Genomic DNA, 27,054 nt, shown 5'->3' with positions numbered 1-27,054 from the left:
CAGATTCAAGTTTGTTAAAATCATGGACCCCGGGGGATTGGATGGGGCCTCAAGGGGGACATCAAAGTTTTACATACAAATTTATAGGAAAAATCTTTTAAAATCTTCTTCTCAAGAACCACTGGGCCAGAAAAGCTGAGGTTTATATGAAAGCTTCCTGATATAGTGCAGATTATAAATTGTTAAAATCATGGCCCCCGGGTGTCGGATGGGGCCTCAAGGGGGACATCAAAGTTTTACATACTAATTTATAGGAAAAATCTTTTAAAATCTTCTTCTCAAGAACCACTGAGCCAGAAAAGCTGAGGTTTATATGAAAGCTTCCTGATATAGTGCAGATTATAAATTGTTAAAATCATGGACCCCGGGGATTGGATGGGGCCTCAAGGGGGGCATCAAAGTTTTACATACAAATGTATAGGAAAAATCTTTTAAAATCTTCTCAAGAACCACTGAGCCAGAAAAGCTGAGATTTATATGAGAGCTTCCTGATATAGTACAGATTCTAAATTGTTAAAATCATGGCCCCCGGGGATTGGATGGGGCCACAATAGAGGGTCAAAGGTTTTTTTTTGTGTTTTTTTTTTTTTTTTTTTTTTTGATATAGTGCAGATTCAAGTTTGTTAAAATCATGGACCCCGGGGGATTGGATGGGGCCTCAAAGAGGACATCAAAGTTTTACATACAAATTTATAGGAAAAATCTTTTAAAATCTTCTTCTCAAGAACCACTGAGCCAGAAAAGCTGAGGTTTATATGAAAGCTTTCTGATATAGTGCAGATTCAGGTTTGTTAAAATCATGCCCCCCCCCCCTGGGGTAGGATGGGGCCACAATAGGGGATCAAAGTTTTACATACAAAATATAGGGAAAATCTTTAAAAATCTTCTTCTCAAAAACCATTGGGCCAAAGAAGTTCACATTTACATGAAAGCTTTCTGACATAGTGTAGATTCAAGTTTGCAAAAACCATGGCCTCCAGGGGAAGGTTTGGGGCCATAATAGGGACTATGGTTTTACATGCAAATAGATATGGAAAATCTTCTGATATGGACCAAGGTGACTCAGGTGAGCGATGTGGCCCATGGGCCTCTTGTTTCTCCTTTGCATCAATTCAAAACCGAAACCTACCAGCCAGCCAGGGGGAAAACAAACAAGCTTAAAAATCAAAAGAGCCCTCACACATTGTATGGACATGAAACATAACAAAAATTTGATAAATTTCATTTATCAACAAAACAAATACTCAACAAAGTGTAAAAATAGAAAATAATGACTAGATTCATTGAGATCAATGCAAGTCTAAGTCTGTCGTGAACGTCTTTACTCACTTTGGATGACATAACAGTCTGATCACCTGTAAGAAACTGGTATTTTATCATTATCACAGGAGAACCTTTAGCAACAAAGAAAGAACGACTAATAAACTTTCTTCGCACAGTTCTTAGTCTAGTGTGAAAAGTAGGCAGGTCACCACGTAGATTCTATTTTATGCATATACATGTGTTGATCTGATATGGGTGTGTCCAAGAGATTTTCCAACAAAACCAAAGATTAAAATTTCTCGAACCTGGATGGTAACTATATATTTCAATGTCAAATGGTAGCTTCATGTCAGCTAAAAGTTCCTATTATTTTTCCTATATGAAGGCAGTAAATCATTTTAAAAATTTGGCTCATAAGTTTCCAAATCTTGTAATGCGTTTTCTATCTTTTGATATTTTGTGATTTCAACTGCAGTTCGAACCCCACCTTTAACCCTCTCTCTCTCTCTCTCTCTCTCTCTCTCTCTCTCTCTCTCTCTCTCTCTCTCTCTCCCTCTCTCTCTCTCTCTCTCAATTGTCCTTTCAATATAAGACTAAATACCTTTTAGAGTAAACTCCAGAGCTTTATTCAGTGCCCTGTAACTAGGATGCGACAGTGAAGCACCGCTTGAATGCGAAAGTGAAGCACCGCTTGGATGCGACAGTGAAGCACCGAAATTCGACTTCACATCATATAAACCTTGAAGCTTTCTGTCAAATGTATCAGCATTGAATCTAGTAAAAAAAAAAAAAAACTAGAGCAGAGTTTTGGAAGGTGCGTCTTTCTGATCTATCGGTTCGAAATGTATGAAGGAACCAAATAAACGACAACCGTCTGCACATTTAATTTCTAAATCAACTTTCACTGCATTTTGTCTGTTTGCCGATTGTGCAACATAACATTTTATTAACGTCTTATCTGACATTGCTATCGGACTCGTGCCTGAACTGTCATTCGAACCCATTAAGTAGAGCCCCTCAAGTATTTGAGAGTAAGTGTGGTCACTTTCCGCCGTAAATGCAAAGGGGAATAACAAGCTAATCAAATAATGAGATAGGGAAACACAAATCACATTCTCACCCTCTTTTTGGAAGCGAAAAACCTACCCCCCCCCCCCCCCCTCTTACTCACTCACGCCGCCTAATAATTGATTATGTTGAGCAGACGCTATTTCAAGCGAAACGTTTTCTTGATTTTGGTAGCAGGGGACAGTTTCGCACTTTTTTTTTTAGAAAATGGAAATACCATATATTTGAAGGGATATTACATGTGTGAAAATGTATAGAATAATTTTAGGATACATGTCAAATGTAGCTGAGTTCTTAATAAAAGTGTTGATATACAACATGTAGGTGTCACCATAATTCCTAGCATATAGATGGGTGCAAATACGAAACTAAGACAAGTGGTCAGTTGCTGAAGACATTCTGGTGAAAACATGCATGGTCCAGCAAAAGGCCTGAAACTGAGAGGGAAAGTTAGATTTTTAAAAAGGGTAGATAGGGTTCTTGATTGTGCACAGTGTCTAAATCCCCACGCTTGGTACTGTGATGGTGTAGGGGGGGGGGTGCGGATTAGCCCAAATGAGAGAAAATCAAAGCAAAAAAGGGGCACCTGCTCAGAGCATGTTTTGTGCACCAGCACCAGTATGTATAGGTTACATGTAATTTATGGTCACTATTTATTAACTACACCAATATGAAATACAAGTATTGACATAAAAGGAAAATATGATTTTTCATTAGTCTGTCATAATCTGACTTTGATGTATACCCCCTACCCACATATTTCAGAACCAAAAGAACTGTCCCCTGTCACCTTTGATTTGATGGGCATGAGTTAAGTCGTACGTATAATTTTTCGATATTTCAACCACTCGAAAAAGATGTTTCTTACAGAGATTTTCGTTTGTTTGTTATGCAACTTTCAGGATTCAAAACCTGCACACGGATGCATAACAGAGAAAAACAAAGAAATAGCCTAACCTAAAAGAACCAACTGGAGTATTGACTAAACAGTCTTCATTTGTTCGTTTTCTGAATACCTAACTCCTTTACTGCTGATGTTTGAAAATACTACAAGAAAAGGAGCCACTTATACCAGAAAGTTTAGACGAGGATGAACCATCCATTATAAAAATCTATTCATCTGCGGCAAAAACTTGTTCCTTCCCAAGGGTTTGTGGAAAATGTTTTGGTAGGGTGTGGATGAAAAGAGTGGGCTGCTACAGTTGATTTCGAGAATACTGCTCAAATTATGATGAGGAAATTATGATCGACCATAGCAATTGATTCAACATAATATTTTGATTGGAAAAATTGCTTATTATCATCATGAACGAATACAACACTTTTGTGTAAGCGTTTAAGGAACAAATAACAAGATCAATCAACTACAGCTGGTTAAGAAACAGGGCATTCTTGACCGCTGTAGCGTACTAAGCTTAATATAAAAACTCATATTTGCCCCTCTCTGGAGACTGATTGAAACCAACCCCTATGTATTGCATATTATCATGCTTTATTAACATTCGTAAATAGAGTGAGCACAGAAGTTTCCCTTTCGATTTCATCTTGGTGCCAGACGATAAGCTAAACAGGAAAAGGAAGATCTCGACATCTTGTCGGAATGGATAAAAATTATAAGAGGAATACTAAAATCTCGTAATAGACACGTTAAAACGAAGTGCATACCATCTGTGTTTAGTAAGCTGTGATGAAAGAATTAGATAGATGATGAGGAATATGTATTGGTTCCAGCTGACAAAGCTTGTAACAACATTGTCTTTGCTTGTACGGTTTATTATTACAATTATCTTAACTATTCCACATTTGATAATCCAACTTGTACTGCAAGTTGCATTCAAAAGACGAAATTCTTAAAAATTATGTTTAAATTTTTTAACACAATCTTAGAATATCCCAATCAATGCGATAAATGAGTTACAGTACCTATACTGAATTCCAAAACTTCACAAAAGCCCTTATAAACAGATACATTGCTGGATCGACTAAGTGCTCTACGAAGCCTTTATCTTTACTCTTCATAAAAATATTAACAGCTGTGAAGGAATAACTTCAGACGTATTGTGCCACAACATATGCGAAAAGTGGTGTTAATCAAGTGTGGATTCTCATCTTTACAAAGAAATTTAAGTAAAGAAATCACTAAACTTTTCTCAAATCAACAGAATCAAAACGTACGACTTTTGACACTGTACATCACCACTCCTCGCGATGAATTAAACTAGGCTTCAAAAAGTCACAGACAGCTGCTTCTTCAATGAAAATGGATACCGAAAATGTTCATATCTCGTGATCAGTCATCTGAAAATACTTAAGAAGTGGTGTTAAATCAAAGGCGGATTCTCAAAAAACTCCAACGAACATTTGGTAAATTTGAAAGCAAAACTCAATAGCACCAAAATCTCTTACTTTTCAACAGTTTACACGACCATTCCTCACGATAGATTAAAGACAGGGCTTAATGACATCCTTCTATAAAAGTTGAATACGAAATAGTCAAATCTTGTGATCAGTCACCCAAAAAATGACTTTGTTAAACACCACTCGGACTCTCTGAACATGCTGAAGTTGATAATAAAAAAGGTGCTGGAGTTCTTCATTTCCTCATTGACAATATCTATGTAGTCTTTGGTGATGGAATCTACCGACAGTCTATGAGAGTTCCCAAGGACAAGAATCGTGTTCCTTTATTACTTAGCTGGCGTCTTTTTAAAAAAAATTCTGATGAGAAAAAATTTATTCAAACGCTTCTACACGAGAAGAAAAATTCTTTTGTTGAGCTCTTCAACTTGACATTTACATACACCGACGACATTTTATCACTTTCATTTATATGTTGATGCGATATATCTCAGTGAACTCGTGAGTCTTCCATATCTGCTCCACATTTAGGTATTTTAGTGAACATAGACGTTAACGACGACGATGGTGAAGATTTAAAGTGCAGACTGCCCAGTAGGGGCCCTGCTACACTAGGTTTGTTGCGGCGAGGCGACGATGGTGGTCGACCCTCGGATCCCCTGGAAACGGGGACGGGTCTTCTTGAAGATCCGGGGATGGTTAGGTCCTCCAGAAGGTGGTGGATGGGTCCATCTCCTCTTCCTAGAGTCGATCGTCCACGGATCCCCACAGTATAGTCGGGGGAAGGGCTTCTTGAAGGTAGCTTGCTATTCTTCATCTGTGGTCGATCGACGTTAACAATTCAACACTGTAATAACTCAGTTTTATAACAAACGGGATGACTTCACCTTCTCCATCGTCAACATATTCATGTAGCAATATTCCATAACCACCTGCTGACCTGCATATGGTGTATGTCTCTCAACTGATTCAATACGAAAGAGCATGTTCTGCCGTATTATCAATTTTAAACATTCAGCATTTCACAATATATATGGTGGTTATTATGATGTAATTTACAAATTCTGAGGAGCCAAATATGAAGCTTTTTGTTCAAAGTATATACGTAATAATGGTCGTTTTAATTTAATAGTATGCAAGAGTTAAATCGTAACAATGTAAGCGATGCACATTATGATAGTATCATGCTTTCTTTGTCTTTTTTCACACTTATGAATATCTAAGTAGTCACTTATAAACTGTATATCTGGTTTAAATGTGATTGTATTTCATTTAAAAGGGATGGATAATCTAAGTTTTGGAAGTTAAATCCAATCATTTCGTCTAAATTATTTAAAGTAAAATATGTACAAATCAAACACCGACAAATACCGGTCAAATGCTGTCTGACGTATTTCATACCAATTGTAAGACTGTTCTTTACACACAGATTTTGAATACGGATTACTCCGTTAACCTGCTCAAGATGAAGGGCTCACGGCGGGTATGGCCAGTCAACAGGGAATGCTTAATCACCCTAGGCACCCGACCCCACCAATACCAGGATCCGTGTTTACACAACTCTCAAAATGTATTCTTTATAGGATTTTAAGATTCATCATTGTTCGTTATATCCTCTTTTTCATTAGTAAATTATGGCTATTTTAGTACCAACAAATTGATGAAAACAAATGAACGTGCACAATAAGATTCAGTACTTTTGATGACGTCATATAATTGGCATTTATATGATATACCTACAGTACAAAATTCATAATGTTTCCATCATTTTAAGAAAGGTACAGTAGTTTAAGAATTAATAACTTGTACATGCGCATGTGCTAAATTCCAATTTGATGATTCTAAAATCACAACAACTCTTTCATAAATGATGGAAACATGACTTTACACTAGAATTATGCATGCATGATACACATGCATGTTCAATAACGTCAAAAGGTTGCCCTCCCAAGCATGCGTGCGCATGAATGTACATGCATTGTTTTTCTTCTTTCAATTTTCTGGAATTAAAATGTCCATAACTTTCTTGTAATGACTCAAATAGAAATTTATGCTGTGTATGATTTGAATGCTTGGTGAATACTGATACATGTGTGCTTTTTATACCTCTCTCCATTTTTATACTTTGTACTACATGATAGATTCAGGTCAGGTCAGATCCAGATCTGCCACAGGTAACGTGTAACCTAATACTACTTGACTCAGGGTCGGGTTGTCAGCGACTAAACCGACACCCTACCAGTTCCCTCTGCGTTCTGGTAAGGAGGGTGGCTAGTCACCCAGACAGAACTAAAAACAAAATATTTGAAAGGTTGCCGGCTCAGGAGAGCAACGACGGCCATCTATCAACCCCCGCGGCCTTGTGGTTACCTACATACATGTACCTATAGGAAGGCCTCAGGAGTAAACCTCAAGGAAACATCTACGACCAATGGACCTCTCTGTCATCGTCCCAGCTTGCTAGGCCATGGTAGACGATCCATGGGTGTAAAGGGTGGGGCCAATATCGCGCACATTGAATTTCACCTTAAAACTCCATTGCTCAAGCACGAAGGACACGTTCACTATGGTCATCAATTTTGATTTAGTCCTGTAGCGATGGGAAAGGGGCGTAAACGGCAGGTGGAAGATGTCACTGGAAGCCGCAGTTCCAACCATGCATGCAGGCGGTTCAGGATATTGGTCGCCAGGTGCTGACCCAGAGATGACAGCATCATTCGATAGCATCCTGAACGACCAAGCAGTCTTGTTTAAGGACAGCACTGCTTGTTCCATATGGAAAGGGGCCTAGAAAAGGTTACCTCACCAAAGCTCGTCTCATATTTCCCCAGTTGGCTAGCTGTGGTCAACGGGCATCTTTATAAGCGGTCGAACAACTACAAAGAAAAAATGGTACGCACCCACCTGTAAATGTGCAAAAGCACTGAAACTCACATGTTGGAAAATTGGAACCATGCTTGACAAACCTGACAACCGATCCGACCGTCGTTTTGCTCTGATTGCATATGAACTGTCCAGGTTAGATGTTGACATTGCTGCCCTTGGCAAGGTATGCTTTATGGAGGAGAGCAGACTTCAGGAGCATAGCGCTGGATACACCCTGTTCTGGTCAGAAAAGCGTCTTGCAGGTGTCGGTTTCATGGTAAGAAGATCTATTGTCTCCAAGCTGGAAAACCTGCCCACCGAGCATTCAGACCGCGTCACGACCATGCGCCTCTCTCTGAAAAACAAACAGTATGCCACACTCTTTAGTTTATACGCCCCAACTCCCCAAGCTGAGTCTGCAGAAAAAGACAAATTCTACGCAGAGCTCCACAGTCCTCGCTAAAGCACCACTACCAGGGGTGTGATTTTTTCTCTTTTCAGAGGAAATTCTCTGATTTGTTCAATTTTCGAAAAAATGAAACACTCTGGATTTGATCTAAAGTGGCAGAAAATGATATTTTCCAGGTAGGGTGAGGTGTTTTCTCCCTTTTTGACCAGATTTCCTCTGATTTCTGATGAATTCAGTCACATCCCTGCACTACAGATGATAAGGTGATAATCCTTGGCGACCTCAACGCCCTAATGGGCCATACAACTGCTTGGAAAGAAGCACTTGGCAGACACGGCGTTGGAAACTGTAACGATAATGAATGCTGGATAATGATGCATGTTACTGGAGTTGTGCACAGAATTGCAACTGATCATCACTAACACCATCTTTCAGCAAAAGGACTGTCTTGAGACAATCCGGGTGCATCCTCGGTCTAAACACTGGCACCTCATTTATTATATTCTAGTGCCCCAACAATACCTCAAAGATTTTCTGCACACCAGAGTGATGCCCAGCGCAGAATGTCATACTGACCATCGTCTAGTGCGCTGTGAACTCAGGTTGCACTTCAAACCCAAATCAAGGAAGTAAAGCCCCCAAGAAAACATTCAAACTCAGCAAACTACAGTATGATGAAGTGAAAGCCGACTTCCAGGCAGGCCTACTGACCAAACTTGAAAACGACATCTCTCCTGAAGATCCCTGTCCTGAAACACTCTGGGATAAACTGAAAACTGCTATCCTGCAAACATCCAAAGAAGTTCTGGGGTATACCTCGAAGAACAAAGACTGGTTCGACGAGAACAATCATGAGATTAAAAAAAAGAATTGCTGGCAAAGAAGAGACCAGCCTACCAGCTCACTTGGCTCAGCTGTCTTGCCCTGAGAAAAAAAGCTGTCTTCCGTCACGTTTGTAGCAACCACCAGCAAAAACTTCGAGTCATCCAGAACAAATGGTCGACCAACCTCGCGGAAAGAACTCAACAAAGTGCAGACTCTGGCGACTACAGTGGTTTTCATGAAGCCCTCAAGGCAGTGTACGGCCCTAGACATCAGATCCAGAGTCCCATGCGGATGGCCAGGCTCTCCTCACAGACAAATAATCTATCCTGTGCCGTTGGTCGGACTACTTCCAGGCCCTCTTCAGTGTTGACTGAGTTGCTCAGGACGCCGCAATTCTCCACATCCCTAAGCTACCACTCAAAGTAGAACTCGATGAACCACACTCTATGAAAGAACCCATTAAAGTCATAGAACAGTTAAATAGTCGTAAGGCAGCAGGAGTTGATGGAATTCCACCGGAGATCTGGAAAGGTGAAGGCTCATCATTACCCAACAAACTCCGATAACTCCTTGTCTGTTGTTGGAAGCAGAGCAAACTTCCAAGAGACCCCCGTGACGCAATCATCTTAATCTTGTACAAAAATAAGTGTGAAAAATAAGATTGCTCCAACTACCGAGGGATCACTTTACTATCCATCACAGGGAAAATCCTTGCTCAAGTGTTCCTGAACAGGTTGAGACCTACCATCGCGGAAGACCAACTGCGAGAATACCAATGTGGTTTCTGAGCAAAAAGGGTCACAACAGAAATGTTCTTTTTTCCTCAGACAGCTCCGAAAGAAGTGTAAGGAGCAAAACAAAGGACCACATGTATATGTAACGTTTGTTGACCTGACCAAAGCGTTCGATACAGAGAGCAGAAAGGAACTATGGCTGATTATGGAACACCTCGGCTGTCCTCCAAAGATTCTTAGCATGGTAAACCAACTGCAAGAAGACCAGTGTGGCCAGGTAAGGCTACACAATTACCTCTCTGAATCCTTCCCCATCACCAACGGCGTAAAACAGGGATGTGTCTTTGCACCTACTTTGCTCAGCATCTTCTTCAGTATGATGCAAGCAAAAAACAAAACTCCAACGACGATGACAGTTTACATCCGCTACCGCTTTGATGGTAGTCCTTTCAACCTCATGAAACTGCAGGCCCACACAAAGACTCTTGAGCATATGATAAGACCTTCTCTCTGCCGTACGACGCTGCCCTCGTTGCCCACTCCGAAAGAGTTTTGCAGCACCTAACGTCTTGCTTTGCAAAGACCGCCCAGCTCTTCGGACTTAAGATCAGTCTGAAAAAGACGGAAGCCCGCCACCAGCCTGTCCCCCAGGAAGAGTACTGCACTCCGCACATCCTCATTGGCGAGACTGAGCTGAAGACAGTTCACCAGTTCACGTACCTGGGGAATACTACCACATCAGACGCCAAGATCGACAAGGAAATTGAGAACAGACTGGCAAAAGCAATCAGCGCCTTCGATAGGCTATACAAAGGAGTCTGGAACAAGCACCTGAAGAAGAGCACCAAGATTAGCGTCTACAAAGCCGTAATACTGACCACACTCCTGTACGGCTCTGAGTCGTGGATCACCTATCACCACCATCTACGATTACTGGAGCGCTTCTATCAGCGCTGTCTCCGCACCATCCTCAGAATCTTCTGGGACGACTATATGACCAATGTCGAAGTTCTCGAACATGCGGAGATCACCAGCATCGAGGCCATGTTGCTGAAGTCGCAGCTATTTTGGGCAGGGCACGTCTCCAGAATGGAGGACCACCGTCTGCCAAAGATAGCCCTGAACGGCGAACTCTCCACGGGCCACCGCTACAGAGGAGCACCGAAAAAAACGTTATAAAGACTCCTTGATGAAGTCCCTTGGTACCTGCCATATTGACCACCACCAGTGGTCTACTCTTGCTGCTGACCGAATCGCCTGGCGCCACACTGTCCACTAAGCTGTCTCCTCCTTCGAAGAGACCCTGAGAGAGAAACGCTGCAGGGGAAGAGTAGAAGAGCCTCAGCAGATACATCAGTATCAGACCAGAGCTATGACTACAGACATTGCGGCCGAACCTGATTGTCTCGCATCGGTCTTGTCAGCCATATTGTTAGAACGTCGTTAACCTTCAGGCACGGAAGTGAGTCAACTGAAATGCCTATGAAAAGTTCGGATTTGAATTTCGTGACCTGTCATTTGGCCAAAGAGGCGTTTATTATACCATTTCTCGACAAAAGACGATGTCGGAGTTACACAGTATTGCATGTTTGAAGCGAAAGTATCAAAGTATAACAATAAAAACAGCGAGAAGATTAAGTCTTTTATTGTGACAGGTTTGTCCCGCATCGGTCTTGTCAGCCATCAGCGCGCCTGCATGGACACTCCCTTTGTAAAAAGTGTTTTTAGTAAAAACGATAAATGTTATCGAGTCTTGTTTATTCACATGACGATACATTCACCTCAGCAACGCTCAACAAAAGAGTTAATATACTAGTATTGTTGTTCAGATCTTTGAATGGACATCATTTGTGAAGTTGTACTGGACTTTTGAAATGAAAAACGATACTCAAGCTTGTATTTTTGTTGCCGGATTTATATCATTGTATTAAAGCATGGTATTCTAACTTTAGTATCTAGATCCTGATTGATTCCCCTGTTGAATTTGAATTTAGTGGTCCAGATTAAAAATACAAAGACGACTCTTAACACTTTATTTCAACCTAGACTATTAAGTTTCTGTTAGAAACACATGCCTCACGGTCCGCGTATTGCAGTCCTTTTTTCAAATGAAAGCAACTTGTTGCTCATTATATGTAATCGCGTAAACAGTTTGTCTGCTTGATGTCCAGGAGAAAAGGTTTTTCAAAATAAACTGCATTAACTAAGCCCCAGTCTGTGACCTGAATCCAGGGGTAGTAAATTTAACACTGATCATTATAACCATACAAATAGTTTGTCTGTTTGATGCCCAGCAGTAAAGAAGATTTGTTATTGCATTTTCAACTCATATACGTATACTTAGCACCATCCTGGTACCTGAACCCTGGGGTAATGGATTTCATAGTTTTGGGATAAGGATTATTGTTCATTTATGGGTAAATATTTTCTAAATTGTATTGCATTTTCAACATATGATCAACTAAGTCCCTCCCTGTTGCCTGCTACTTATAATAAGTATGTCTGTAGCAGTGATGAAGATTTTCTATTGTATTTTCAGCACATAATGTATATGATCAATTTAGCACCACTTTGGCACCTGAACCTGGCCGGGGTCATGAATTTTACAGTTTTAGTATACAGGGTTCATTATAATCATGCCAACAGTTTGCTCAACTTAGCTCCACTCTGGGGCATGAACCCTGAAAGAAATATTACAATGAAGTACAATCAAAACTTGAAAGTCGGAGTGCTGTCTTGTGAAATAAAACGGATTGTGCTAAGAAACGACTTTCATATAGTATAACTCAACAGAGAAGTAAACACATTAGAAGAGATTGTGGAATTTAAGAACTCGCAGATCACAGAATAGGAAAAACGAAATAAAAACTTGACCACAGAGATTTCTAAGCTTCAAGTTGAAAGAAACTTAATACCATTTTCACCTAGCCATCAAAAGAATTACAATGACTGACAGATCCAAGGGCCAACACAAAATACCCAAGCTAAGAGGTACCATCCAGCACAGAATGATATCAGTGATGATGATACACGTAAGAGGTGCCCTGCACAACAGACTGTGTAACATAATAAAAAGAACAAAGTAGAAGAGATGAATCCTAAACGGAACTCAAGAAGAAAACAAGTTCTCTCCTTATTGGAATCACAAATGTGAAGTAAATGAACTCCAGGTGCGTTGCTGGATCAAAGGCATATGTGTACAAAGTGCAGAAGTTTACAGTTGAGGAGGCCCTGAAATATATACAGGAAAAGAAGCCTGAAACAGACGTTGATCCGAAAGTTTTAATTCATCATCTTCTCTGCAGCGATGTAGAAACACATGACAAATATGCCTTGACCAAACAGAACAAACCCTAGTAACTTGTACGATGTCGAAGTTCCCCAGCTCGAAAATCCTAATCTCAATTGGCCTCCCAAAGAAAGATCCAGATCTCAACCTAAACACTCTAAACATTACCCTACAAAACGTGTTCCGAAGCAACCCATCTGTTGAACTTTGTGAAAACAGCAAACTCCCCCCCCCCTTTTTTAACAGAGGCTATGCACAAAGGGGTATCCTGAATGATAAAAACACCTAACAAACAGCGGAACTCTGATCTTGGCAAACAATGAAAGGTGAATATAACGAACAGTGATCAATCTCATAACTCCTATAAGGAACATAAAATATAGAGTTGAGCAAACATGGACCTCCGGATATACCAGAGGTGGGAGCAGGTGCCTAGGAGGAGTAAGCATCCCCTGTCGACCGGTCACACCCGCCATGAGTCCTATATTTTTTATCAGGTAAACGGAGTAATTCGTGTAGTCAAAATCAGTGTATCAAGAACGGCCTAACATCGGTATGAAACACGTCAGACAGCATTTGACCCAAAAATAGGTTGTATTTATAGCAAAACTAGACCATTATTACGACCATAGAATTTGCGAAATGCTGACTTTAAACTAGACTGTTGAAACCCCTGTAACATCAACTTGTTTGTCAGTAGCCTGCTTCGATTTAAAAACTGATCATATGCAGAACAAGCTCTTATGTATCAAGAAAACTACAATTAAATCCGAGGAATGAACTTTATCGGAAGATATGACTGTCAGAATTTGAAACTCCGAAGTTGGAACATCCACTTGCTGACTTCATAGTGAATTTTAAAAAGGGATTACGTATCGGGGATCCATATTTCAAACATTCCAGTCTTAATTCCATAATATCTGTGGATGAATTCACCCCCAATGTCAACATATCATACCTAGGAAGCTTGCAGATCAGATTGGTTGTAATTTTCTTTTCAAGGAAACGCACACATAGATTTAATAATCCTAATTTCTCCAAAACTTCTTCCATTTTCGTTTTTTCCCCCACAAGCATTAGCAATAAGACAATCAAACAAACTCGACAAAACCCAGTGACAACATCACCTCACATAATGACAAAAGCACATCACACAATGATGTTTAATAAGCACATATGGCATAATGATAAATGCAAATGACATAATGAATAAAGCACATGACGTATGATAAGTGAACATGACATAATGAGAAAAGCACATGACATAATTATATTTTTAAAAATGCACATGACATAGTGATAAAAGCACATGACATAATGGGAGAAGCACGTCACATAATGAGAGAAGCACATCACATAATGAGAGAAGCACATCACATAATGAGAAAAGCATATCACATAATGAAAAAAGCATATCACATAATGAAAGAACCACACGACATAATGATACACATCACTAAATAACAAAAGAACATGAGAAGGCAGTTACTTTTCAAGGCGTTCCATAACATAACTTGTATTTCATCGTTTAATCCGAGATTCCTCTGACCCTTACCCCCGCTTTTATATTGTGACATGTGCGGGGGAGAGAAGCACATGTCACAATATAAAAGCGGGGGGAAGAGTCAGAGGAATATCGGATTATTCATCGTTGTACTTCCACCAAAACGAGGCGGCGCATACTACAACGAGATCCATAAAGATATTTTAAGGTATTCAGTGTATAATAACCATATTTCATATTTAATAAATGGATGGTGGAATATTTGTAAAAATGGTATCATTTTGAAGGGTTCATCAAATAAAAATAATCCACCATAGAAATTTTCAAAATTTTGTTTACTTCGTGATTTATTTCACCTAGACTTTTTAACATTGAAGTATATGGGAAAAGCATGTTTTATTACAATATTTTAAAAAGAAATTATATTTTCATACAAATCTCTTGGTAGAAAGTTACATACACTTTCTCTTACTGAAAATATGAAATAAGATTAATCATTGACCACACATATTTTTAGATTTTCTTATTTTTACAAAGGGCAGACAACTCTTCCAAAAAGTCTTAAGTGCAAAAAGGTCAGCTTCTAATCATTTACCAGTCATGTGAATTTCATCTGCTTCACTTTCATCATTATTTAACAATAAACATTTATCTTGATCTAAATCCTTCAAAACTGTTCATTATCCTTTCATTATACATGGAATACCTTAAATATTAGCGCTCTTTGGACACATCACGTGATAATCTCCAAGGTGCGCTGATTTGCATAAAGGTGTTTAGATATGGCGGACGAGATTTTAACATTTAGTTTTGCCCAGTGTCCTTCCATAATTTAAAGAATATGTTAAGAATGGATGACAACGACAAATTCAAGTTGCAACTGGATGACCAGAAAAAGAATATTTTTGTCACCCAGCTGAATGATAGGTATGTGCAATCTGCATGGTCTGCATTCAACAATGACTTTTCGTATCTTCAATATATGTTATGCCTTTCATCCATACGTGTATGTTGTCCTGTGGTTGATTTCCTCCTCGAATGTCTGTCATTTGGGTAGTCAGTCACATAATCTACTTTGCATATTAGTGAAATAGGTATATATCAATCAGAAACCGTAGAAGTAACTTACTTGTTGTGTTCGAATTTCCTCGACCACACTTGCCAGTCAATACCAAATATCTGTGACAATTTCCTACAATTCTACGAGCTGTTCGGGACCTTTTTATGGTGAATTTGCGTACTTTGCAAATATTTTCTTGTCTAGAATAGTAATTATGACACAATATTAAAATAGCTCGTATATGCATACACATGCAGCGACGAATACTTCTAGAATTATGTCCAGTGACTGTACATGTATTTTATCAATTTGATAATTGATTCAATGTTAACAGAGACGATGAGGACCATGATGTCACTGCCTTCCCGGTTGTTAAAGAGACAGGGGGGCAGCTCCTGGAAACAGGCATCAATACTTTCCAGAAAACCCTACTTCTTAAAAAAGAGGTGGAAGTGGCAAAAGTGGATGCTGAACTGGAGAAATGCCGTCGCCGTTTCCAACAGAAGATGGAGGAGCTACAGCAGAGGAAACTTAATGTTCAGAAAAAGAGACAAATGGTTAAGAATGATCTTTAACTTACATGTCACAACAGAATTTTCTTTCTACAAAAATTACACTTAATTATTAATAAATGTTTTGCATGTATATTGATAATTATAAAGTCAAAAAATAAAATCCAAAATACTCAAAAATTTATCTATAGCGCTTTCGCCCTGCGGGCTCGTCAGTAGATTTTTAAACAATGTAAACAAGTTCCATTATGACGTCATCCTCGTGATGTTATGTGGGCAACGTTAAACATAATACAGTCATGATTGTGACGTCAGAACATTATACAATGTTAATGTTAGGCACTTTTAAAAATACAGAAATATTTTAAACAGTTCAGTCCATAAGTTTTAAGCGCCTCTAAATTCCTGTACATTTTAAAAGGAGACATTCTATGTAAACTGTACATGCTAAATAACATGGAAGTAAAAATATTAACAGTTTAGTTTTGGCTTATACAGTTTTTGTGGAATAGTTTTTCTTGGCTTTGCATAATTGTTCATTTTCCTCTTTTACTTTGTAAAATGGGAAAATATAAAAACTGCCTTCCCCGCACAAATCAAAATGTCCGCTACACGGTGTGTTTCTTATTGTACATAAACACGGTCAGCCAATTATATATACATATTTTCATTTTCCATGTTTTCTTGATTGTTAACAATCAGGTCACTGTATTTGTTATTCAATTGTTTCATTTCTATTGCCTGCAGAGTGCTTTCTGATTTTATTTCCTTAGAATCACTATATGAGAGCATATACATTTTTTGTCAGAAGCACAGCCAGTGTTTCAGTTAGCTAACTTGGATAGAAATATCTAAAAAAAAAAAAATATTAATTGACAAACAAATGTTCTTTGTAGATGAACAATAAAGTGGCAAAATTTGACAAGTTCATCAAAGACAATGATGCCAAGAGACGAAGGGCTATTCAGAAGTACCAAACTGAAGTGCTGCTCAAGGAACAGAAACAGACAGAATATGAACAACTGTGTGAACAGCTGGCGGAGCTCAAAAGGAGGTCAGTCACACAACTTAGTGACAGTCATCTTTCAGAAAAATATAATGGGGATTTGCTACATTAATTATGTACTGTAGATTCTCACCTGATATAATGAACTAACAACTATCTTGGCTGGACTCTAGCAGTATCAAAAGTCTGTGGAGGTCCCTGGTTTAAGAACAACAAATAAATTGGTATATAAATAAATTGGTACTGTAAATCTGGTTATTTATGCTGTAGATAAATTTTTAACCTTACATATTGGTCTTCATAATTCACCAGAACAAATTCTTGGAAATAAGTACTGTACTACAAATATGTATATATACCCTATATATAAGTCTTCTCTGTCAGAAGAGTTACTCTTCCCCAATACAATGTTTTCGAACATGAGCCCTCCAGTAAGCCTATCCCTAATTACACCTAAACTTTGAATGGTGGTATGAATGATATTCAATCTAATACAGATAATTCACCCTAGGTCCCAGAGCAAACCACTCTATATATAACAAGACCTGGGAAAGAACGACCCACTCTGTATATAACAAAACCCGGGAGAGAATGACCCACTCTATATATAACTAGACCTGGGAGAGAACCCACTCTATATATAACTAGACCTGGGAGAGAACGACCCACTCTATATATAACAAGACCCAGGAGAGAATGACCCACTCTATATATAACTAGACCTGGGAGAGAACCCACTCTATATATAACTAGACCTGGGAGAGAACGACCCACTCTATATATAACTAGACCTGGGAGAGAACAACCCACTCTATATATAACAGGACCCGGGAGAGAGCGTCCCACTCTATATATAACCAGACCTGGAAGAGAATGACCCACTCTATATATAACAAGACCCAGGAGAGAATGACCCACTCTATATATAACAAGACCTGGGAGAGAACAACCCACTCTATATATAACTATACCCGGGAGAGAACAACCCACTCTATATATAACAAGACCTGGGAGAGAACGACCCACTCTACATATAACTAGACCTGGGAGAGAACGACCCACTCTATATATAACTAGACCCAGGAGAGAATGACCCATTCTATATATAACTAGACCCAGGAGAGAATGACCCATTCTATATATAACTAGACCTGGAAGAGAACGACCCACTCTATATATAACTAGACCTGGGAGAGAACAACCCACTCTATATATAACAGGACCCGGGAGAGAGTGACCCACTCTATATATAACCAGACCTGGAAGAGAACGACCCACTCTATACATAACAAGACCCAGGAGAGAATGACCCACTCTATATATAACAAGACCTGGGAGAGAACAACCCACTCTATATATAACTATACCCGGGAGAGAACAACCCACTCTATATATAACAAGACCTGGGAGAGAACGACCCACTCTATATATAACTAGACCTGGGAGAGAACGACCCACTCTATATATAACTAGACCCAGGAGAGAATGACCCATTCTATATATAACTAGACCCAGGAGAGAATGACCCATTCTATATATAACTAGACCCAGGAGAGAACAACCCACTCTATATATAACAAGACCCGGGAGAGAACAACCCACTCTATATATAACAAGACCCGGGAGAGAACAACCCACTCTATATATAACTATACCCGGGAGAGAACAACCCACTCTATATATAACAAGACCTGGGAGAGAACAACCCACTCTATATATAACAGGACCCGGGAGAGAACAACCCACTCTATATATGTAAGACTTTAAAGTGCGATGATTGCTCCAAAGTGCAATAGTCTGCGCCAAAGTGCGATGGTTTGTTAACATTACGGACGCCAAAGTCCGATGGTGCGGAGTTCAGTAACGTTTGTGACGTCACATCATTGTGACGTCCTTTTTAGTGTCTTCCAAAATAAAACCGACGAAATGCAACACAGACGACAGCAACGGCAAGGTATACAAGGTTGAGGATAGTGAGAATGGCAAAGTACATTTGTTGCTGAACTATCTACTTTGCGCAAACATTCTTCAATTCAGGATCATTTATTACGTGTGATGTACATGTAATAAAATCCTGGGGATATGCTATAATGCAAAACATTCTATACGATTTTGCGTTGGAAAATTTTGTGTTTAATAACACGACAACTAGATGGTAATGGAATAAGTTGAACTTCTTACTTTTTATGCATGGATTTTGCACTGATATTTTAGTGAAACACAAACGGTTGGTACCGTCTGTAACACAACACTGTGTCATTTACAAACCAATGGGTTTCGGTGTGTCACACCATCGCACTTTGTCGTGTCAGACCATCGCACTTTGGTGCATGAGTGTGGACCATCGCACTTTGGCGTGTCACACCATCGAGGTTTGGCGCAGACCATCGGGGTTTGGCGTGACCTTCGCACTTTGGAGTCCCATCGCACTTTGGAGTCTTACATATATAACTAGACCTGGGAGAGAATGACCCACTCTGTATAACAAGACCCGGGAGAGTTGTCAAACCTATAGTAATTCACTCTAGATATGTAGTCAAATATGCCAGTTTCAAAATAAGAGCTCTCCTATGTAGGAGGTACATTTAGTAGAACTTTCGGAACCTAAGTGGGACAGAGTGAACCTACAGTCAGTGAGGAAGATGATAAAATGTATTAAAAGCGGCTTCTCTTTAAATATGTAAACGTTGGAAATACAAAATACTATCGAAAGAAAAGTTTTACTAAAACAATGTCATATTTAAAAGTAATATCCTGGATATGATACTTACGACCAATGAAATAATAATGATATAATAAGAATTCCATGTATTTAATTACTCCCGGAGTACTTATCACTTACTTAAGTTTGTGTATCAGTTAAATTCGGGTGATGAAACAGCGTATGAGAGAAACTTACTGAGTACATTCACTTATGCAGTGATGAATATTCGTTCCACTCCCGCATGTAAACACGTTGTTTCGCGCCTTACTATGTACGAGAGTTCTTCAAAGGGAAATAACTCCAACATATTTCAAAACCGGCGTATTGTTGTACAATGTATCAATTTATTCTGTCTCTACATCTATGTTTGCATGTTACAAAATTTTATTTCAAGAAAACTTCCATTACAATATTGATTGCAATCTAAATAGCCTGTTTAGATGCTATTATTCTCATTATAAATTCTGTTTAATGATGTGTATATTATCCAGTGTTTTTCAACTTAAGTGTTAAAAGGGCAGATATTACCGTATCTGGGCAATATATATATTTATTTTTCATTGAACTTGCTTTGAGTATGTGCAAGTGCATAGTATGATTTCTGTTTTTGAATACATGAGTTAGAAAACTTCTTGATCATTTATTAATCGGTATGCAACTGAATGAAACTAGAACAGTGGGTTTTAGTCTTTTGTTTGTCCTTTCCATTAATGTCTTTTAAACATTTTGTTTAATTTTCTTAGGAAAAGTTATTTGGAGAAGAAAGTTAGTCAGTACAAAAGATTTGAGGCATATCTTTTGAAAGTCATAGATGTTATGCCTGAAGGTAAGTCATATTTCACATATATTTACTTTATTGAGTGATACATATACAATGTATATATATGCATTGACAGCTAGGAGGGAAAATGACAGAATTTAGAGTATGAACAATACTAATTAACTCATTTTAGACATTTTCTGAATGTAATGTGACTCTATATCAATTTTCATCAATCAAGTCAATATATCACAAATTTTACATTCATTTCAATGTAATCTTGTTGCCTTTTAAAATGTTGACTTCCATTTACACAGTCATCAACTGAAGTAGAGTGGTAATTCTATGGTGTGTTCATATGTCACGTTCACATTCACATAAATGTTTTAGATTTTCAAAGAAATCAATTGTCACATAATTTTAAAGATGTACACGCATAAGTTTGTATGAATTCGCTAAATCACGTACCATACATTTTATTGATCCAGATTGAGATATATGATTTTGAATATCACCTCTAGTTATTAATGCATTTCACTGCAGAGAACACTAAAAATGCATGGTAAATGTAAATACATGTACTGGAAGTGATGCTTCATCTTTGTGTGTGTGTGTGTGTGTGTGTGTGTGTGTGTCCTAGGAATAGACACAGCCCAAGTCTATTTGTCTGAAATGTGAATTAAAGGAAAACAAAAGGGAAAGAATTCTTTGATGCTGCAATATACAATGTATATATATTTATATGAAACAGGATTTAATTAACGATTAATTGTGTCACATGTTATAGCCAACAGCTTGATAGGTTCATGTCAGTTGTGGTGGCTGATAACTCTTCCAAATTTTAAGGTTGTGTGTGCTCTGCCTGTTTTATTTTTTATACCCCTCACTCACCCTGCCTGGAATCAACATGTCTCTCCATCCATTTAAGTCTCTTCTCACCTTACTGTCAGTGGAATTTAAGCAAGCCTGCTCATATGACACATCTTAAAAATCTACATTCAGTTCATGGTCCATACACTGCACCTGATCTCTGCTTTGTACATCAGTGACTGGTTAAGGACAGTACTTATAGGTTTTGATCTCTGTTTTGTACATCAGTGACTGGTTAAGGACAGTGCTTATAGGTTTTGATCTCTGTTTTGTACATCAGTGATTGGTTAAGGACAGTGCTTATAGGTTTTGATCTTTGTTTTGTACTTCAGTGACTGGTTAAGGACAATGCTTAGGTTTTGATCTCTGTTTTGTACTTCAGTGACTGGTTAAGGACAGTACTTAGGTTTTGATCTCTGTTTTGTACTTCAGTGACTGGTTAAGGACAGTACTTATAGGTTTTGATCTCTGTTTTGTACTTCAGTGACTGGTTAAGGACAGTACTTATAGGTTTTGTACTTCAGTGACTGGTTAAGAACAGTGCTTAGGTTTTGATCTCTGTTTTGTACTTCAGTGACTGGTTAAGGACAGTACTTAGGTTTTTCCTCATCTTATGGATTACAATTTAAACTTACTTATGCAACACATTGGGATTTTTCTTCAAACATCATGATCCAAAGTCTGCATCTGATCATCATTGTGTATTAGGATAGCATTTAAGTTTTTTCCCAGCTTATTAAAACTTGCATATACATTGTAGCTATTCATGGAAATATTACATATAGAGTACATGGTTTGTCTATCTAATTCCTCTTGAAGTTTTCAAGCTAAGACATTTGTAAAGAAATTGAAGATGTGCATATTGCAAAGATTTTGATTCCCAACAATTTTCTTTGATGTTTGAAAAAAATACAGGTTGTTTAAATTAGTCAATTTTTTAAAAAGTACTTTACACAATTTGCTCTTGTTTTGTCTATATACCTCCTTTCATGGTATGAGCTAGGACCTTTTATCTTCTACAACTCCTGGCAATTTTGTCATGTTTGCTAATCACTGTCATTGAAAGCAAACACAATAAAAACAGTCCACATAATCTTGTGACGTGCTTATTTTGTACTATTTAAACTCCCAACATAAGCTTGTGACGTGCTTATTTTGTACTATTTAAACACCTTACATAAACTTGTGACCGGCATATTTTGTACTATTTAAACTCCCTACATAAGCTTGTGACCAGCTTATTTTGTACTGTTTAACACTCTACATAAGTTTATGACTGGCATATTTTGTACTATTTAAACACCCTACATAAGCTTGTGACCGGCATATTTTGTACTATTTAAACACCCTACATAATCTTGTGACATGCTTATTTTGTACAATTTAAACTCCCTACATTAGCTTGTGAACAGCATATTTTGTACTATTTAAACTCCCTACATAAGCTTGTGACCAGCTTATTTTGTACTGTTTAACACTCTACATAAGTTTATGACTGGCATATTTTGTACTATTTAAACACCCTACATAAGCTTGTGACTGGCATATTTTGTACAATTTAAACACCCTACATAAGCTTGTGACCAGCTTATATTGTACAATTTAAACTCCCTACATAAGCTTGTGACCAGCTTATTTAGTACTATTTAAGCACCCTACATAAGCTTGTGACTGGCATATTTTGTACTATTTAAACACCCTACATAAGCTTGTGACCAGCTTATTTTGTACTATTTAAACACCCTACATAAGCTTGTGACTGGCATATTTTGTATTATTTAAACACCCTACATAAGCTTGTGACTGGCATATTTTGTATTATTTAAACACCCTACATAAGCTTGTGACCGGCATATTTTGTACTAGTTATTGGACTCTTGATGAGTTACATCCTGTTTGTAGGGTGCAAGAGGGGTATATTAATTCTGTTAGGACAGCTATTGATTAACTGGTTTTAATTTTTCCAACAGACTACATTCCAGATGACGATAAGATGAAAGGGTTAATGATGAGGCATAAGACATTGAGCGAGTCCAACAGAGATCTGGTAGACAATCTCATTCATATGGGAGATGAGGTCAGTGATTACTATATTAAAGGGGCATGGACACAATTTGAGCTTCAAATTTTGTTTTTCCATTTTTATTGTTTACAATGCTTTGATAACTAATTAAAAGTATTTCTAATGTTCAACCAAAATTTGAATATCAGTTGTTGAGTTACAAGTGAGATACAGCACTCACAAGACAATTCTTTGTTATGTAAACAAGGCTCATGCCATGTTTTTGTTTACATATAGATTGCTTAATAGAAAATAGCATGTTTAAAACAAAATGAGATGCGCAAAACACTAGAAACTGTTTAATTCTGTTCAGAATTAACTTGTAAATTGAAAAGTTTGCTTTAAATGAATCTTTTACTAGTATACTTAACCTATGTAAACAAAAGCATGGCACGATCGAGCCTTGTTTACATAACAAAGAATTGTGAGCTCTGTATCTCCCATGTACCTCGACAACTGACATTAAGATTTTTGCTGACCATTAGAAATACCTTAGTTGAGCATTCTAAACATTAAAAATGGAAAAATAAAATTTGAAACTTTTCAGCTCAAGTCATGTCCATGCCCCTTTTAAGGGACTGATTCACGATTTCCCCCAAAATTTTCTTTTTCACTTTTAATAATCAAAATATACTGTCTAATGTGTTTAAAAGATTTCACATAAAAATTAAGGTTATATATTATCACAGAAGTTCATTTTAGAGAGTTTATTATTTTTTTGTAAACAAAGATTGTGGTATGTTATTGTTTACAAAATTTTCAAAAGAAATGGATATCAATCTAAGTTTATTATATCTTTCACATTTCAAGCATTTTTGGGGTAAAATGTGTCATCTAAAAGTTGGAATTTGTGACTATGCAAAATTAAGATGCTTTATATTACAAAATCAATATTTCACTTGTTTGTTTGTATACATAAAAAGACTCCAGTCTTTGTTTACATAACACAGATTTAAGACTAAAATATTGCTTTTATTCTTGCATTCCGAAGGTCAAAATTTTGGCTGTCAACATTAAATGAGTTACATTTTTAATGTTTAACATCAAAAAGGAAAAATATTTTTATCAAATATCGTGAACCAGTCCCTTTAAAACTCACAAAAACTTGTTATCATAATGCATTATTACATACATGTAGATGTAAAATCAAATTTCTTTGAGTTTATATTTGGACTACCCCTGTATATGTAAACATTTTTCATCTAAGAGGTCCATTATCATGGAAGTTAGTTCACAGAATTCTCTTCTAAAGAATGTGAAACTTTTCCGACAATAAATGTATGAGAACTTTTGTAATATAATATGGCATTACATTCCATGCATTTACACTATATCACAGATAGAAAATCTCAGAAAGAAGTTGGATGATATGAAGATGGATCATGACAAAAGAAAAGTGTCCATAAACAGTCACCTTGCCAAACTCCAGAATTTACAGGAAAAAAGACAGGACTTTAACAAGCAGGAGGAGCAACAGTTTGCCACAAATAAAGGAGATATGAGAAAACGAGTAAGCTTCACTTAACATTTTATAGAAAATTGCAAAAAGTACAAGATTATAACCTTCAAGACTATAAAAGATGAGATACCAATTATATGTACCTGATGTTAATTATGTTTTTCCTAGCTCTTCTCCTCATAATCTCTTTAAAATCAGATCTTTGATTCGCTTTGGCAATATTGTGTTACTATACTTTGTAGTAACATAATATTACTGGAGCAGATCAAAGATCTGATTTTAATCAGATTATTCTCTTCAAATCTTTATTCAAATTTTGATTATCAACTCTTAATGTTTTTACTATCTGTCGAGATTGTCTGTCATTTATGAAAAAAAATTAAGATGTCGGGTGAAATTATTTCTATTAAATACAGAAAATAAATTCATAGAAAATGTTAAGCAAATTACCAGATTTGAGATGAAATGGAATAATTCTTTTTATTGATAAACCCAAAAGAAAAAAACTCTGTAAATAAAAAAAGAATAACAGGAAAAAAAACCTGTCATTTCTGTACATCATGGATATTTTTTTTTGTTAATATCATGAATAAAGCACGAAAATGTTGACTTCAGAGGACAGAGCTTGGTGTTATATTAATGGCTATTGACAACATTGCTGAGAAGTGCTTGAAACGCTTAGATCCAACACTAGATGAAATGACTTTGGAGGAAAAACTGAATAAAATTGGGGTAGGTAGGGTATTTGTAATGCTGGCTTAGTAAAGAAGATTGGGAAATAATGATTCTATGGTCATGATAATTAATCAAATCTTGCTCCCAAAGTGGAAAATTATTTCAGTTATAATGAAGTTGGTAAAGTAATTTTGATTTTTCCACAAATTTATTGTACATTTCTCAAGAAATGTTTTACTGCATGATCTTGGAGTGCATAATACTTTTCTCAACAGCTTTCCCATACATGTTTTACCACTTTTGAAACTGTTGAAGAGATGCAAATGAGATTTAATGTTTTCAATACCATATCATTAAATGCTTTGTATTTCCCCTTTATTTGATAGTCGTACCTTCAAGAACGTGAAGATGTAGCGAAGATGGCAGCTCCCTCTGGTGAGATGAGTGGAAAGGGTAGTGCAGATGTTCACAAGACAAAGGTCAAAAAGAAGGTCATGGTCACTGGATAGGAAATTATTACTTTTACTGAACACAGATATAAACAATTTTGGTGGACTTGATTTTAGGGCAGTGATTGTTGAAATGTTCAGTTACACAGAAATTTATTGATTTCATTTACACAACACAGTAGCCAGGGAAATAGATGGCATTTTAATCTTATCTGTTATACACCTCATTCAATTTTGATACGAGACTTTTTTCTCCATTGATATATGAAAGGCAATTGATATTTTGAAAAGAAAATATACATGAATATGTGATATGCGAGTAAACATGATGAGAGAGGAGTGCTTGTATTTCTTTTCAGTATTTCAAAATAACATTTATAAATGGTTCACCTGTCTCATGTTCATTCTTCACAACACATATATTTTATTTTCCATATAACAATACTGGTGATAATGTGATACGCAAAATCATGCTCATCACTCTTCTTAAGATTTCTGCCTTGTACATGCATGTATTAAAACTCAATTTTTTATGATTCATGTTTACAAAAAAAAAACCTGCTCCACAAACATTTTTACATCTGTACCTTGCCATTAGGTTAGTCTTGAATGTTTACTTTGTGTGATGCCAAACAGTATATGAGTAGTGAACCCGAGTGTGTGTATTTTATTGTATGATCTAAAGGTGACATTATTAATCTTTTGAAAATGTTGTACACCAGTTTACTTATAAATTATTAAGACCCCCCCCTTTTTTTTTTTTTTTTTTTTTACATTTTTCTTTGTAGTAGACATTTCATGTTGATGAATTAGGGTTACTCTTTTGTTTTTGCAGTTTTTTTATATACATAATTTTTATATCCCCCCCCCCCCCCCTGCACATCAGTTATAGTTAGTACATGAATGAAGAACTCTTTACAATTTGTGCATTTATCAATTTCCAACATTTACAGAATGTTAGAATGGATGATTCGTGAATAAATAATAAATTTGAACAGCCATTTTGCCTTTGTTCTGCTGGAGTCCTGTTACATTTGAGGTTTTACCTGTAGAATGAGACATGAAGCCCATGGGCCACATCACTCGCCCAAGTCACTTTGGCCCAGCTGTTGTGATTTTTAAAAGATTTCTTTTTTTTCAATCTTTATTCCCATGAAAAATTTCAAAGGGTCCCGACATAAC

The 27,054-nt window shown here is 37.2% G+C and overlaps 1 protein-coding gene across 1 annotated transcript; it reads left to right on the top strand.

Moving 5' to 3' along the window:
* The first annotated feature begins 14,839 nt into the window (after positions 1–14,839).
* On the top strand, positions 14,840–26,873 carry LOC125649508 (coiled-coil domain-containing protein 42 homolog). Its single transcript, XM_048877082.2, has 8 exons — positions 14,840–15,242; positions 15,710–15,932; positions 16,784–16,941; positions 20,341–20,423; positions 23,198–23,304; positions 24,629–24,799; positions 25,364–25,480; positions 25,810–26,873. The coding sequence occupies exons 1-8, from the start codon at positions 15,157–15,159 to the stop codon at positions 25,930–25,932; spliced, it is 1,068 nt and encodes a 355-aa protein (XP_048733039.1). The 5' UTR covers positions 14,840–15,156; the 3' UTR covers positions 25,933–26,873.
* The last annotated feature ends 181 nt before the right edge of the window (positions 26,874–27,054 follow it).

Source organism: Ostrea edulis, chromosome 5, assembly GCF_947568905.1.
Source record: "Ostrea edulis chromosome 5, xbOstEdul1.1, whole genome shotgun sequence".
Lineage (NCBI taxonomy): Eukaryota > Metazoa > Mollusca > Bivalvia > Ostreida > Ostreidae > Ostrea > Ostrea edulis.
This window is presented reverse-complemented; position numbering and strand designations above follow the sequence as displayed.

What these genes read in the sequence shown, in the direction of transcription:
- LOC125649508 (XM_048877082.2), top strand. Translation starts at nt 15,157, where the DNA reads ATGTTAAGAATGGATGACAACGACAAATTCAAGTTGCAACTGGATGAC. An exon ending in GTCACCCAGCTGAATGATAG is followed by an intron (nt 15,243 to 15,709) that starts GTATGTGCAATC and finishes CAATGTTAACAG; the next exon opens with AGACGATGAGGACCATGATG. An exon ending in TTCAGAAAAAGAGACAAATG is followed by an intron (nt 15,933 to 16,783) that starts GTTAAGAATGAT and finishes TGTTCTTTGTAG; the next exon opens with ATGAACAATAAAGTGGCAAA.